This window comes from Acomys russatus, chromosome 28 (genome assembly GCF_903995435.1).
Source record: "Acomys russatus chromosome 28, mAcoRus1.1, whole genome shotgun sequence".
Lineage (NCBI taxonomy): Eukaryota > Metazoa > Chordata > Mammalia > Rodentia > Muridae > Acomys > Acomys russatus.
In genome coordinates this window covers 18,202,972-18,216,891 of record NC_067164.1, presented here as the reverse complement: position 1 = coordinate 18,216,891, position 13,920 = coordinate 18,202,972, and the positions used below count along the sequence as shown (strand labels likewise).

At 45.7% G+C, this 13,920-nt stretch overlaps 1 protein-coding gene across 1 annotated transcript in view; it reads left to right on the top strand.

Annotated features, from left to right (window-relative positions):
- The window catches only part of Scarb2 (scavenger receptor class B member 2), a 53,493-nt gene extending 39,573 nt beyond the window's left edge, over nucleotides 1-13,920 (top strand). The window contains exons 6-12 of the mRNA XM_051170217.1: nucleotides 1,490-1,609; nucleotides 2,149-2,318; nucleotides 5,400-5,518; nucleotides 6,890-6,963; nucleotides 8,800-8,851; nucleotides 11,553-11,711; nucleotides 13,310-13,920. Of these exons, the coding sequence (XP_051026174.1) occupies nucleotides 1,490-1,609; nucleotides 2,149-2,318; nucleotides 5,400-5,518; nucleotides 6,890-6,963; nucleotides 8,800-8,851; nucleotides 11,553-11,711; nucleotides 13,310-13,348 (733 nt within the window). The 3' untranslated portion in view covers nucleotides 13,349-13,920. The remainder of the gene's footprint in view (nucleotides 1-1,489; nucleotides 1,610-2,148; nucleotides 2,319-5,399; nucleotides 5,519-6,889; nucleotides 6,964-8,799; nucleotides 8,852-11,552; nucleotides 11,712-13,309) is intronic.

Sequence of the window (13,920 nt, the reverse complement as noted above, 5' to 3'; positions counted from 1 at the left end):
TTTTTGTGGAATTAGCCTGTTCTTATTATTTTACTTTCCTCTAAAGTGAATTCACTTCCTTGATGACTTCGTTTTCTGTCTTTTACTATAAGTTTCAATTTAAACTTTTTTTTTGCACAATTGTTTTAATTGGGAAACTAGTCTGGTGTGTGTGTGTGTGTGTGTGTGTGTGTGTGTCGGTGTGAGTGTCTTGTCTACTACATGTTTCACTGTCTGAGCAGGTCCATCAGTGTCTAGTCCATTACTTGTGCCACTGTCCCAGCAGGTCCATCAGTGTCTAGTCCACTACTTGTGCCACTGTCCCAGCAGGTCCATCAGTGTCTAGTCCACTATTTGTGCCACTATTGGAGCATGCTATCTCAACTCTGCTTTCATTGTGACTGCACCTCAACATTAGTATTTCTTGTCCTGGGCAAGTCTGTTATTTTTGGAAGGGAGTAGTTAGTTAATTCAGAGAGTAGATAATAGTCTTCCATGTAGTTTAAGGAATGGTATATACCTATCCAAAGTCCACCTGCCCCTGGCCTAGCTATGAGCAAGGCTTTTAATAATACCTGTTGCAGGGTCTTTGATCCCATTGGGGTCCCTGAGATTGTGAACTGTGAAAACCTGTCTTTTGTTTGGTGCAGTTGTGCCCTGGCACACACTTTAATCCAAGAGCTTTCTGTACATGGGATTTAATAAAGTTAACCCTAGGTCAAGAGGCAGAGCAAGAAACCAGCTGACAGGGATTAAATAGTAGAAAAGACTTTGAGTTGAGGGGTACTTAAGACAGCTGTAGAAGTAGAAAGGGCTCTGTAGCTTTTAGCTCCTCAGCTCCTTGGCCTTTGGCTTTTTGGACTTTTTGAGCTTTGAGCTAGCAAGCCTTTGGCCTTGGGTTTTTTGGCCTTTTCCTCCTGGGCTGTCAGCTGAGCTAGTGAGCCTTTTGGGCCTTTTTCCATTGGGACATGAGTTAAGTAGGAAGGTCAGCTGGGTGATTTCTCTGCCTCTCTGAGCCAGCAGGTTTTCACCCCAGCATCCGGCTTCTGAGTCTTTATTGGTAAAATAGAACGATTGGGGTTTTCATTTAAAGACAACAAATGCCTACTTGGGCTACCACTTTTAGTACGTCAGTATTGCTGTCACTATTATTGTCATTGCTGTGTTTGTATATGATGTGGGAACGGGGGGGGGGGGGGGGGGGGAGCTGGGGGAAAGAGTGCCAGTGTGTGTCCTTATCCCCTGCACCATCTTGTGGGGTCCTAAGTCACTAAACACCTGTGCAGGGTGCACTCTTTTAGAAGAAGGAAACAGGAAGTTGCTAAAGTGGTTTGGTTTCGAGCCTGCTTTTTTTTTTTCCTCTTCTGTATTTCCAAGCACTTTTGTGACTGTGTTGGATAAACTAATGCAGTAGCCAGCCCAACTTATACCTGGAAAGGTACTGGCCGGTCAAGAGAGCCTCAAATCCAGCTGGATCATATCTCTTCTTTCTTGTATTGATCAACTATAGGTCACTGGACTGGTGGACCACAGACACCTGCAACATGATTAACGGGACAGATGGAGATTCTTTTCACCCATTGCTAAGCAAGGATGAAGTCCTCTATATCTTCCCATCTGACTTCTGCAGGTAGCAACCTCAAACAAAGCTCTTGGGCTGCGAGACAGGGCATGAGGACTATGAGCAGATGCGCACTCACCATGCGTGGAGTTTACACACGCTGGTGCAGGTGCTGGAGATGACGGTGTGTAATGGCTCACCGCACAGACTCCAGAAGGTGGCTCTGTGGTTTGGATTGTCACTCTGCTTGCTGCTGTGTGGCCCTGGGCAAGTGACTGAACCATTCTACCTCACATTCCTTTCCCTTTCCTTCACTCCCCCCCCCCCCCTTCTTTCTTTCTCTCTCTGTTTCTTTTATTGGAGACAAGGGCTCAGGTGTCTCAGGCTGGCTGCAAGCCTGTCAGAGGCCTGATGCAGCTGAGGATGACCTTGAACTTCTCATCCTCCTCCCACCTGTACCTCTCTAGTGCTACAATTACCAATGTGAGCTGCCGCACCCTGTTGATGCAGGGCTAGGATTTGAACCCAGGCCATCACGGGTGCTGGGCAAGCAACCTACGGGCTAAGTCACATTCCTACACTGACTTGGTGTTCTCCCCTCCTATCAGGTCATTATACATAACGTTCAGCGGCTTTGAGACCGTAGAAGGACTGCCCGCTTTTCGGTATAAGGTGCCTGCAGAAATATTAGCCAATACCTCCGAAAATGCGGGCTTCTGTATACCTGAAGGAAACTGCCTGGGCTCAGGAGTATTGAATGTTAGCATCTGCCAGAACGGTAAGAACTTCTGGGGAGGCTATGGGTACAGGTGTCAAGAATTGCAGACAGATTTGGGGTATGAAACAAAGAATTTGTCACCAACCTAATACACGGTGCAATTCCAGCCTTTATTCTGACAAGAATAATGTTTTGGCACATGCCTGCAATCCCAGCACCCAGCTGGCAGAAGCAGGAAGACAGTGAGATCAAGGCCAGCCTGGGCTACATAGATATACCCTGTGTGTCAAATGATGTAACACAGGTAAGCCAAAAAATTTAAAAATGACTAGTTTTGGTAGCACACCCTTTTGGCTAAGATTCCCAAAAGATTTAGTTTTAAACTCTTTTTGTTGTTGTTTTGTTTTTTGAGACAGGATTTTTCTGTGTAGCCTTGGCTGTCCTGGACTCACTTTGTAGACCAGGTTGGCCTGGAACTCACAGCGATCCGCCTGCCTCTGCCTTCTGAGTGCTGGGATTAAAGGCGTGCGCCACCACCGCCCGGCTTTTAAACTCTTATCATGAGTTTCCCAGTGTTTCTTTTCTTCTTTTTTTTTAAAATTAGAGTTTGTTATTATTGGTGTGGTGGGTGCGCATGCATGCCACGGTGCACACGTGGCACCAAGAGGACACTCAATGGTGTCAGTTCTTTCTTCCCACCTTTACGTGGGCTCTTGAGAGAGAGCCTCGAGCCTTCAGGCTTGAGCGTCTCCCTCTGAGCATCTTGGCTCCCTCTCAGTGTTTCCTGATGCCTCAGCTCCGTTCCTTTCCATGAATGACAGCAAATCATCAACGCTGCAGCTGGCAAAAGGTGCCTTTCTCATCTTGAGGGTTATAGTCAGCTGTCACAGCAGAATTGCTCACAGTGACCTTGCCTGACAGGTAGGCAGTACCCTCTTCCACTTGTGGTTTTTGCTCTTGGTTTGGTTTGCATTGAAACATAGTCTTGTTGTGTAGCCCAGGCTGGCTTCAAACTCTCCATCCCTTTGCCTCAGCCTCCTGGATCCTCGGCTGATGTGCATAGCTTAGCATCCTCGTATCACCATGAGAACGGAGCAAAGACAAGGGGTGTGTTTTTATGAAACTTCTCTAAGTACTTCTTTGCTGGCACTTCTTTGGTGTTTCCTTTGAAATAGGCGCTCACTATGTAGCTCTGGCTACCTTATAACTCACTATGTAGACCAGGCTGGCCCTAGTATTTCTATTATTTGTGCTAGATCCCTACATAGAATAGAATTCCTCTTTAAAGTGTGTGGAGGTGGTTGTTGTTATTTTGAGACAAGTTCTCACTGTATCATTTGAGACTGGCTCCATACTGCATATGTAGCCCAGGATATCCTTAAACTCACAGTGGTCCTCCTCCCTCAGCCTCCCCCGATGCTAGAATTACCTCACCTGACCCTCTTTAAAGTTCCTTTAGAGAACCGTATGGCAACCCTCTCTCTTGAATTGCTGTGCTCTTTTCTCAAAAATAAAGTGTTGCACTAACGTGGTTCTGTTGTCTAATTGGCATTAAAAATCTTCTTTGGGATGAGCCAGAGGACAGCAGTGCACCCTTCCCTCCCTGTCCCTCCCTGTCCCTCCCTGTCCTTTTCACAGCAGCCCACATACCTTACATCAGACTCCCTGGAGCAGTATTAAAGTCTACACATGAGGATGCTATAGTCTTATACTGTCTATACTACCGAGCTCTGTGTGTGGTTCCCGTGAGATGGTGTGTGGGTGTCTGGTGACCATAGTGCAGGGGAGCTTCTAATCAGTGAAAGGTTCTGAAGCAAAGCACTTGGCATCACACCCACATCAAGATATAGACATGAGTAAGTTTTTTCAGCTGTGTTTCTTCTTCTTCTCCTTGAAGGGTTGATGCCAAAGACAGACTGTTTCACAACACTCAAACCTCTCAGCACACTGTTTTCTTTTTGCTTTTGACAAAAGAGGTTTTGTCAAAGCAGTTTGTCATAGCTGGATAGTTTTCCTTAATAGATTAAACCTGGGTAGTGTACAAATATCTAAATGGCATCAGTATTGCTTATGAATACATTTCTAGTGCTCCAGTTTGGGCTTAGCTGACCGGAGCTCTTCAGTGTGTCTTCAAAGTAAGGAAACACAGAAGCTAAACAAAACAATAACAACAACAACAAAAAATCAAAACAAAACAAAACAAAACATGGGGAGTGTCCTTGCTTCTATAACAACCACACAACCTTTTAAAAACTTTTTGAGACAGGTTTTCATTTTACCCAATTTGGCCTTGAAACTCACTATGTGGTGGGGCTTGGCCTTGAACTGCTAATCCCCCTGCCAGCTGCTGGGCTGACAGGCATGTACCACCATGAACAACAATCGAAACTCTTTAAACTTTTCTTGCATTATGCTATCCGGGAGAACAAAGGTCCATTACGGTGAAACAGTTTGTTTTTCTTTCTTCAACATAAAAAGCCAGGCAGGAGCGTATAATTCTGTAACCCTAACACTTGGGAAGCTGAAGCAGGAACTCTGAGTTCTGGGCTAGCCTGGTCTATGGGGTGAGTTCTTTTCCTGGCCAGCCTGAGCTACAGAATGAGACCCCCATCTCAAACAATTATCAGAGCACCCCCCCCCAAAAAAAACCCCAGCAAAACCTTTACTCCATGAGAGAGAACTATCATTTCACTAGCACTCTGAGGTGAGACCTGCTCGTTTGGGTAGAACGCTTCCTCTGCAGTCTGATTGCTGCAGGTCCCTGGGAAAATCTGTTGATGTTTGGGAACCTCAGCTTCCTCAAATGCAAAATAAGGATAAGGGTTTTATTTTCATAGAGTGTCCTAGAATATTATTTGGCATAGATAAATAGATAAAAGGTGTATACTTCTAGGTTCAGTAGCTGTTTAAGTATAAACGTAGCCAGGACTTTGGCATTAAGATGTGCAGTAAAATAATGTGGGCTATATCAGGCGGCAGAGAAGGCAGTGGAGATATTAGACTAGCATATAGAGAGAGGTTGTGAGCCTGCCAAGCTGGCTTTTCTTATTCCTTTATGAGCCAGTGTTGTGGTCAGGAACTGTATATTCATCTTAGGTTTAAAGGCCGGCAGCATTCACATCTACGTCACTTCCCACGCAGGTGCACCCATTTTCTTGTCCTTTCCGCACTTCTACCAAGCGGATGAGAAGTTCGTTTCTGCCATAAAAGGCATGCATCCAAACAAGGAAGAGCACGAGACATTTGTGGACATTAACCCCGTGAGTATACACTTCTTGGAAGGAGAGCATGTCTCACTGTGCAGGAGAAGGTTCAATGGGTTAGTCCAAAGCGAAAACATACTGTGTCTGCAAATATTCAAGTGGGCGGAAGTAAATCAGGGCGCGCATTGTGGTCCAGAGCCTATAATGGGATGTCTGAACTCTGTGGGTCAAATCTGTAGAAACCAGCAAACCCGAGTTAAGGTTAAAGAAAAAGAAAAAGGAAGCAAAGAAAAAACACAGGGCTGGGGATGTAGCCCAGTGGTCGACTGCTTAGCTAGCTGAGGCCCTAGGTTCAATCCAGCATAACAAAACCCTAGTGAAAGCAACATTTGGTGACAGATTCAGTCACCAAAAACAACTGAGGCTGGACCCACATAACCTGGTCAGTCTGCTGTTAGAAAGGATCACAAATGCATTGCACCTTCAGAATTACAGATCTAGTGTGTGTATTCTCTGCTTGGCATATGCAGATTTAAATGTAGATATTTACTTTTGGTAAACCTTCTACAGGCAAACCTTGGGTAAGTTTTTAATGTAGATAGTATAGATACATATAATATATATATATATATATTGTGTGTGTGTATGTACACATACATATTATATACTTTGCTTTTAAGTTCACAAAAAAGAATGTTAAGGTGATAGGGGTTCCCTTCAATGCTAGAGTCTCTTACTGTAGAAGCTAAGTGAACGGGTCAAAGGTCTTGCTGAATTTGGGAGCACAGACCTGTGATCCCATCTCCCCAGGAGGCTCACAAATTCAAGGCCAGCTCTGGCTGCTGCAGCATACTTTTGTGGATGCCAGGGAAATACTCTAGCAACTAAGCTGCAGCCCGGCCCTCAGGTGTGACCATGTCCCTTCCCTAAGCCATCAGTTAGTTCACACTGTCAGGCAAATAGTGTAGGGCCAAGTCCTGTACCCTCCGGGCACACCTGTGGCTGCTGCCTCCAGCCTTCAGGGTCGGGGAGCGGACTTGGAAGTCATTCTCCACCAGGGACCACTGTCCTCCCCTTAGCTCTGCACGACTTACTAGATGTCCACACCCAACAGGAATTCGTGGCTTCTGCTAGAGTGAGTGCTCCAGGCTTTGCTCTACCAAGCAGCAGTGTTCTGGCAACTTAACAGATGCCTTGTTTCTGTGTGTGTTCTACCCTGATCTACCAATCAGAGTCTGCATTTTATCAGGATCCTGGGGATTCACTTCCTCACAAAAGCCCCAGTCTGCCCAGCACAATCAGTACTTTTGGTTCTGCTGTGGGGACCAATTTCCCCTGGTTCACTCTACCTGCAGTGGGTCCTTGTGGGTTACACTGTTGAAAACATGCCCTGATACATCCTAATTTTCTCTCTCTCTTTGTTTGCAGTTGACTGGAGTTATTTTAAGAGGGGCCAAGAGATTCCAAATCAACACTTACGTTAAGAAAGTGGATGACTTTGTGTAAGTGTCATCTCGTCCTAGAGAGGCAGAGGCTGGGTTTGCCCCATGACTTGGGCAGGCAGGTATCAAGGGAAGTAGAGCCTAACTGCCCGACTTCTGGCCCGATGGGGCATAGTCTCAATTTTCATGGTATCTCGACCTCAGCCTTTATAAGTTGCTGCTCATGACTCAGCTTTAAAAAAAAAAGTTTTATTTATTTATTATGCATACAGTGTTCTGCCTGCATGTGTGTGCCGGCACACCAGAAGAGGGCACCAGCTCTCATTATAGATGATTGTGAACCACCATGTGGTAGCTGGGAATTGAACTCAGGACCTCTGGAAGAGCAGCCAGTGCTCTTACCTTCTGAGCCACCTCTCCATCCACCCCCTACCTTCCCAGCTTACGGCTTTACATTGTCCTTTTCATACACGAGGAATCAAGACACAGCAATTAAGTGACTTGCTGGGACTCAACGCAGTTGGTGAGGCCATGTGGATCCAGAACGGCTTTTATAGCCAGGTGTGGTGGCGTGCACCTTTAATCGCAGCACTCCGGAGGCAGAGGCAGAGGCAGGTAGATCTCTGTGAGTTCGAGGCTAGCCTGGTCTACAAAGTTAGTCCAGGACAGCCAAGGCTACACAGAGAAACCCTGTCTCAAAAAACAAAAACAAAACAAACAAACAAACTAAAAGAACAAAACAAACAGAATAGCTTTTATCCAGTCATCTAGCAATGACTTTTCTTCATACTCCCTGTTTCTGGAGGGAGTTCTCATTTGGACAGTTGCAGTAGGTTCTTGAGTCTAGCCTTTCTCTTTCACATTTCAACCATAAGCAACTCCTTAGTAAGAATCCCCAACCCAAAAAAGTGAAAGAAAAGCAACGCTTCTCCTAGTATAGTCTTCTCTCCTAACTTGTCAGTGGGATTTTTTCTTAGATCTGATGAAATACCTATCAAATAGTATTTGATGAAAAGACAGGACACAAAACCATATGTGTCATCTGCCTATCTATGTGTCCGTCTATCACCTATCTGTCTGACTGTCTCCCTATCTGTCTATAAACCTTGGTGTATTTCTCCATTGAACTCTCCAGATTTAACCTCATGCTATGGGTTCCCTTCTAAGAAGCAAACCTGGTTTGCGGAGATGTCCTCCGGTGCCTGTCTATGTATTTTTGAGATATATATTATAGTAGTTAAGATCTGGAACTTTCGCTGGGCGTGGTGTCTTTAATCCCAGCACCCAGGAGGCAGAGGCAGGTGGGTCTCTGAGTTTAAGGCTAGCCTGGTCTACAAAACCCAGTCTCAAAAAAAAAAAAAAAAAAAATCTGGAACTTGAGATTCAAAATGGACTTACATTCCTGGTTCCGCTGTTCACTCGCAGTGATCCTGGGCATCACTCACAGTGATGCCTAGTTTCTTTCCTCCCTGGACATAATGGGAGCCATGGCATGTGGCTGCTGTAAGAACTGAATAAAGCCCCCAAAACCACTGAGCACAGAGTGGTCAAGTGGGCTTTTATTGCAGAGACAGTGTGGTGGCCTAGAAGCTTCTGGAGTGGCAGCTTGTGTCATTTGCTCTGAACAGTGCCCCTTTGATGAGTCTGCGTTTTGTATCTTATGCTTTGATAAAATACCACACCGAGGTGCGGCCTTGCGTTGCTGGCTGACGGTGCCGCAGTCTTGAGTTCGGATTTATATGAGTCTGCGAAGATAACTAAGAAGTCTAGGGTGAATTCCTGGGAACTGGGTGAATTCCGTGTGCTGTATGTACTCTTTGTGTGCACTTGTCTCTCCAGGTGAGGAATGTTTTCATGAGGGTCTCCATTAAGTAATGCCATCCTTTGTCTTTGTAGTGAGACGGGAGACATCAGGACTATGGTTTTCCCAGTGATGTATCTCAATGAGGTAAGTCCTAGGAGAGGAGAGGGAGCCACAGTGGACGTTAACTGTCCAACTTCCCTTATGAGGTCTGCTGCTGTAGTGATATGCCACTTACATTATGCAAGAGGAAAAGGTGGCTTTTCTGTGCGTGTGCATGAGAGAATGGGAGGGAGAGAGAGAGAGAGAGAGAGAGAGAGAGAGAGAGAGAGAGAGAGAGAGAGAGAGAGAGAGAGAGAGAGAGAGGCAGGCAGGCAGGCAGGCAGACACAGACACAGAGAGACACAGACAGACAGAGACAGACAGAGACTGCCACTGCCCACAGAGTCCAGAAGGGGGCGCTGCTCTCACTGCCTGGAGATGGAATTTTACCTAAGCAAGAGATGTGCTTGTTGGGTGGTGGTGGCACACGCCTTTAATCCCAGCACTCGGTGGCAGAGGCTAGTGGATCTCTGCAGTTCTAGGCCATCCTAGTCGACAAAGTGAGTTCAGGACAGCCAAGGCTACACAGAGGAACCCTGTCTTGAAAAAACAAAGCAAACAAACAAAAAGAAATGTGCTTATGTGTATAAAGCAAAAAACAACACAGTGACTCCTGGAGGCAAACCAAACAAAACCAGAGTGATCTGTGGAAAAGTAACTCAGGCCCATGAAACAGTGGCATGGTTCGTGCCAAATTCCTTAGCAACTTTCCTGCGAAGGCCATTGGGCACAGAATCTGTGTGATGGTGTACCCTTCCCAGATTTAAACTAATGAAAAGTATATAGATAAATTTTAAAAATTGTACAAAAACAAAAAACCAGGATTCCCTCAGAAAACCCCCCTTTAATACTTGTGGAAGGGGCCTGAGTCTGGGAGTTGTTGGGTAGGCGTCCTTCCTTCTCAAGAACACCAGTGAAATAAAACTCTCTTCTGGGGTGCTGCTTATATGGGGAATGAGCTGCAAAGATGACAGGAAAGCGCTGCTATGTTGTCCCGAGAAGCCTTGGTTGCCATTGATGCCCTGGCACCTTGACATTGTCTGTAAAAAGTGACGTCAGGGGCAAGTGAGGTGTCTCAGCAGGTAAGGATGCTAGCTCCCAAGAGCCGAAGAACTTAAGTGTGGTCTCCAGAACCCACAGGGTGGATGAGGAGAATCAGCCCTGGAAATTGTCATCTTATGTCTGACGCACGCACGCACTCACGCACGCACCTCCCAACTACCGCCACCACCACTGCCATTTCCACCAAACAGTAACAGCAAACAAATGTGTTTAAAATTATGAATCAAGGTTAGGAATAGTGACATGTGCCCCTAATCTTAGTACTAGAGAGGCAAAGGCAGGTAGATCTCTGTGAGTTTAAGGCCAACCAGGGCTGCCCAGTGAAATCCTGCATTAAGAAGGAAAGAAGGAAGGAAGGAAAGAAAGAAGAAAGGAAAAGGGAAGGAAAGAAAAATACTAGACCTGGAAGTGACATTGGCGACTGCTGTCAGGAAGAAGCCCCAACTCTGACAGGTCTGGGACAGAACCTGGGACAGAATCTTCCACAGAACTTGACACCCCCCATACCCCCAGTCAATGCAAACTACACAGGCTTATTGTGCATTCTTATGGACTCTTTTGATGCCTCACCTGTTACGCCGAATCATGAAACCTCTGTTCTCATAGTTAAAATGCTAGTCTAGAGTGTTTCCTTGGTTACGAATTCTTCCTCCAATTCTTGATAGCTCCACAACTCATTTGAGCCTGGTGACTGTCAATATCTGGAGAGAGATGATACTACTGGATACCATTTATATAGTGTTGCATCCATTCATTTACTCAGCCAGTATTAGTTAAGCACCTACTGTGTACTGGATGCTCCCCGTAGTGTGGAGGTAGTTGAGATGTCTTGCTTTCAAGGAACTCACCATCGTAGAGCTTAAACGGGCAAACTGTTGTGCTGGTTTCCAGGACAAGTGAGGTTCTAGGGAGAGCAGCAAAAGCTCCTCCTCAGGCCTGAGGTAGCCAGAGACACTTCCTAGAATGAAGTATTGCTGAATTGAATTTTGAAGTAACCATCTGATATACATCACTTATTTTTGTGTCAGTGTGACAGAAACAACTTGGAGGAAAGGTTATTATGGCTCACGATTTCAGAAGGATTTCAGTCCATCATGGCCAAGAGGCCATGTTGATAGGTGTGGTGTTGGTGGCAGGGGCATGTGGCTGGACTCCTCACGTCACAGCGGACGCTACTTCTCCAGCCAGGTCTCCCTCTCCTAAAGGCTTCACAGTCTTCCAAAGCGGTAAACATGGCAGCACACACCTGGAACCGAGCAGGCCAGAGGCAGCACCACAAGTGTGAGGCCAAGTCTAGTGCGCATTGTGAGTTCCAGGCTAGCCAGCGCTAGAGTGAGACCCTAACTCAGAATAAAACCCAAACGAACAAGCGAACATAAACAGCCCTACAAGATGGTAATCGACATTTAAAACATGAACCTGTGGGAATATCTCAGCATCTAAACTGTAACATATATTCTCTCAACATTTCCTGATATCTTTCTTTTTCAATCTGTGTTGAGTTGTAACTATCTTCAAGAGAAACTATATTGAGTCAAAGCTCTATTTATTATTCTAAGTGAGTTTTCAGTATGTCTTGTTTGCTGACAAGACATAATCAAATTGTATTGTTTGAAATACACATACACACACACACACACACAGTATCTAGTCCTCAAGATAATACTGTTTCTCCCTCCTCCAGAGTGCTGTCATTGACAAAGAGACTGCAAGTCAATTGAAGTCTGTGGTTAACACAACTTTGATTGTCACCAACGTACCCTATATTGTCATGGCACTGGGTGTACTCTTTGGCTTGATTTTCACATGGCTTGCATGCCGAGGACAGGGGTCTATGGATGAGGTAAGTGCTGGCTAAGGAAATTACTCTCTTGTTGATAAGTCTTTCCTGAGGAATTCCTCAATGGTCTTTATTGAAGGGCTATCATCTGGCTCCTTTTGGTAGATTTTGGGAGTCTACAGGAGCGGGGAACACTGATTGTTGTGGTTGGACCAAGTGGTAGGAAGGGCCGGTGTGTGTTGAGAAATGCAGGGTGATAGAATGGTGCCGTTTGGTATCCAAGGCTTTCTTCGTGGGTTTGGATATATCCCACTGGAAGTAACTTCACATCTTTGAAAACAAAAATGTGAGTCAAGAATATAAAACCTTTAAACCCCTAAGCTTCGGTGCTGGGCTGCCTGGGTTTGAATCCCAGTTCCGCCACTAAACATTTAGATGACCCTTGAAATGTCCTCGGTTTCGTCATCTGTAAGAATGATGGCCGTGTCTTCCCTGTGAGTTTCTGGAGCTGATTGGATGATGTAGCGAGCACAGAGGCTCGGTGCTATTCAGTAAGCTTAGTTATTACATATGATAAAATAATTCCAATATTGTAGAGCAAAGGGGCCAGAGACCTGCTTGTTAAGAACCTCTGATGTAGCTGGGCACAGTGGTGCATGCCTGTAATCCCAGTGCTCAGGAGGCAGAGGTAGGCAAATCTCTGAGTTTGAGGCTAGCCTGGTCTACCAAGAAACTCTGTCTTAAAAAAATAAAATAAAATCCCTGCTATGTCTAAAGATGCTATGGTTGAGACCCTATAGCAGTGGTAAGAGGTGGCCACACGAAAACCATTCATGTCCAGGACACATGGGATAAACTGGCTCAAATTGGCCTCTCAGGTGACCAGGAATCTGGAAACCTCTTGTGATGTTTTTTGGTAGAAGCCCTTCTTTTTCTATGGATGTAAGGTTGAGGCAAGGACCCGACACATGCCAGGCAAGCACTCTACCACCGAGACATATGGCTAGTCCTGAAATACAAATGCAGTTTTGAGATGAGGTTTCTCTGAGCTGCTCAGGCTGACCTTGAACTTGCTCTGTGGTCCAGCCAGGCTTTGAACTTGTGATCTTCATGTGTGAGCATCCTCAGTTGACTGGGATTACAATCAAGCTAGTCCTGCTAGCCAGATAGTGATAAGGCAAACTGTCTTACCGTTGCCATCTATGGATCTGACAGCCTGTGTCATCAGCGGAATTTTCCTAGGTATAATCATACCACCTAGGACTGTTAACTAGCAACCCATGATTAACCCTCTTCATGTCTTTTGCAAGTGTTAGTGAGCATCCGTAGCTTCGGAGACACAGCTCCCTGGCAGGTTACAAACCAGGAAGGAGGCTGTTTCAGTCCAGGATGCTAAGGGTTCTAGTCCCAACCATCCACGGGGGTGAGGGGGTGGGGGGACTTGCAGATCTGGCAGTGGGGGCTGGAGAGGAAGAGCTATCCTCTAAAACAGTCAGGTTAGAGTCTTAAGAGTGCAAAGACAGCTAAGAGGAGAGAGGGGAGCAGAGTGAGCTGCCTTTTCGTCAGTGTCTTCTTGCTCCTTCCCCACCCCCACCTTGCCTCATCTTTTCACATCAGAATGGAAGTAAACATTTAACCTCTGCACTTTCTTTCTGTCTCAGGGGACGGCAGATGAGAGAGCACCCCTCATACGAACCTAATGGAACTTACCTGATGCCTGAACTTAGTGAGAGAATGTGTGAACTGCCCTGCCTTGGACAGGGACTCGGGAAACCCTGCATCCTCAAGGCTCCTGGCCTGCCAAGAAGAGAGAGAAAGCCAGTGCTGGCAAGTGAGGAGAACTTCCTGGACAGAGAGAGGGTAATGAGCAGGGTACCATGGCTGGCCACTATGCTTTATAAAAAAATCATGTCTCTAAAATTGTTTTTAATGTGTCTAGGAAGCATTTAATAAACTTGTGTAGAAACTTTTTTTTTTTTTGCGGTTGGGCTCTGGGAGCTGTGGGATTTTTGTGACCCCCTGTTGTAGATGCAATGTCAGCACCACTTGTAAATGTGACTTGGCCTAACCTGATTCAGTATGCCTCACTCTCCAAGCTTTGTGTTCAAGATATGTGGATTGTATGGCTTTCCGTTGTTCTTCTCCATTCACCTCCTTACGCAGAAGGAAGAATGTGGTACCCAGGGTAAAAGGATAACTTCATACAATGCACCAAGCAGATGTGTCTGATGTCCTTCCTTAAAACATTACATTTTGCATTTCACTCTAACTT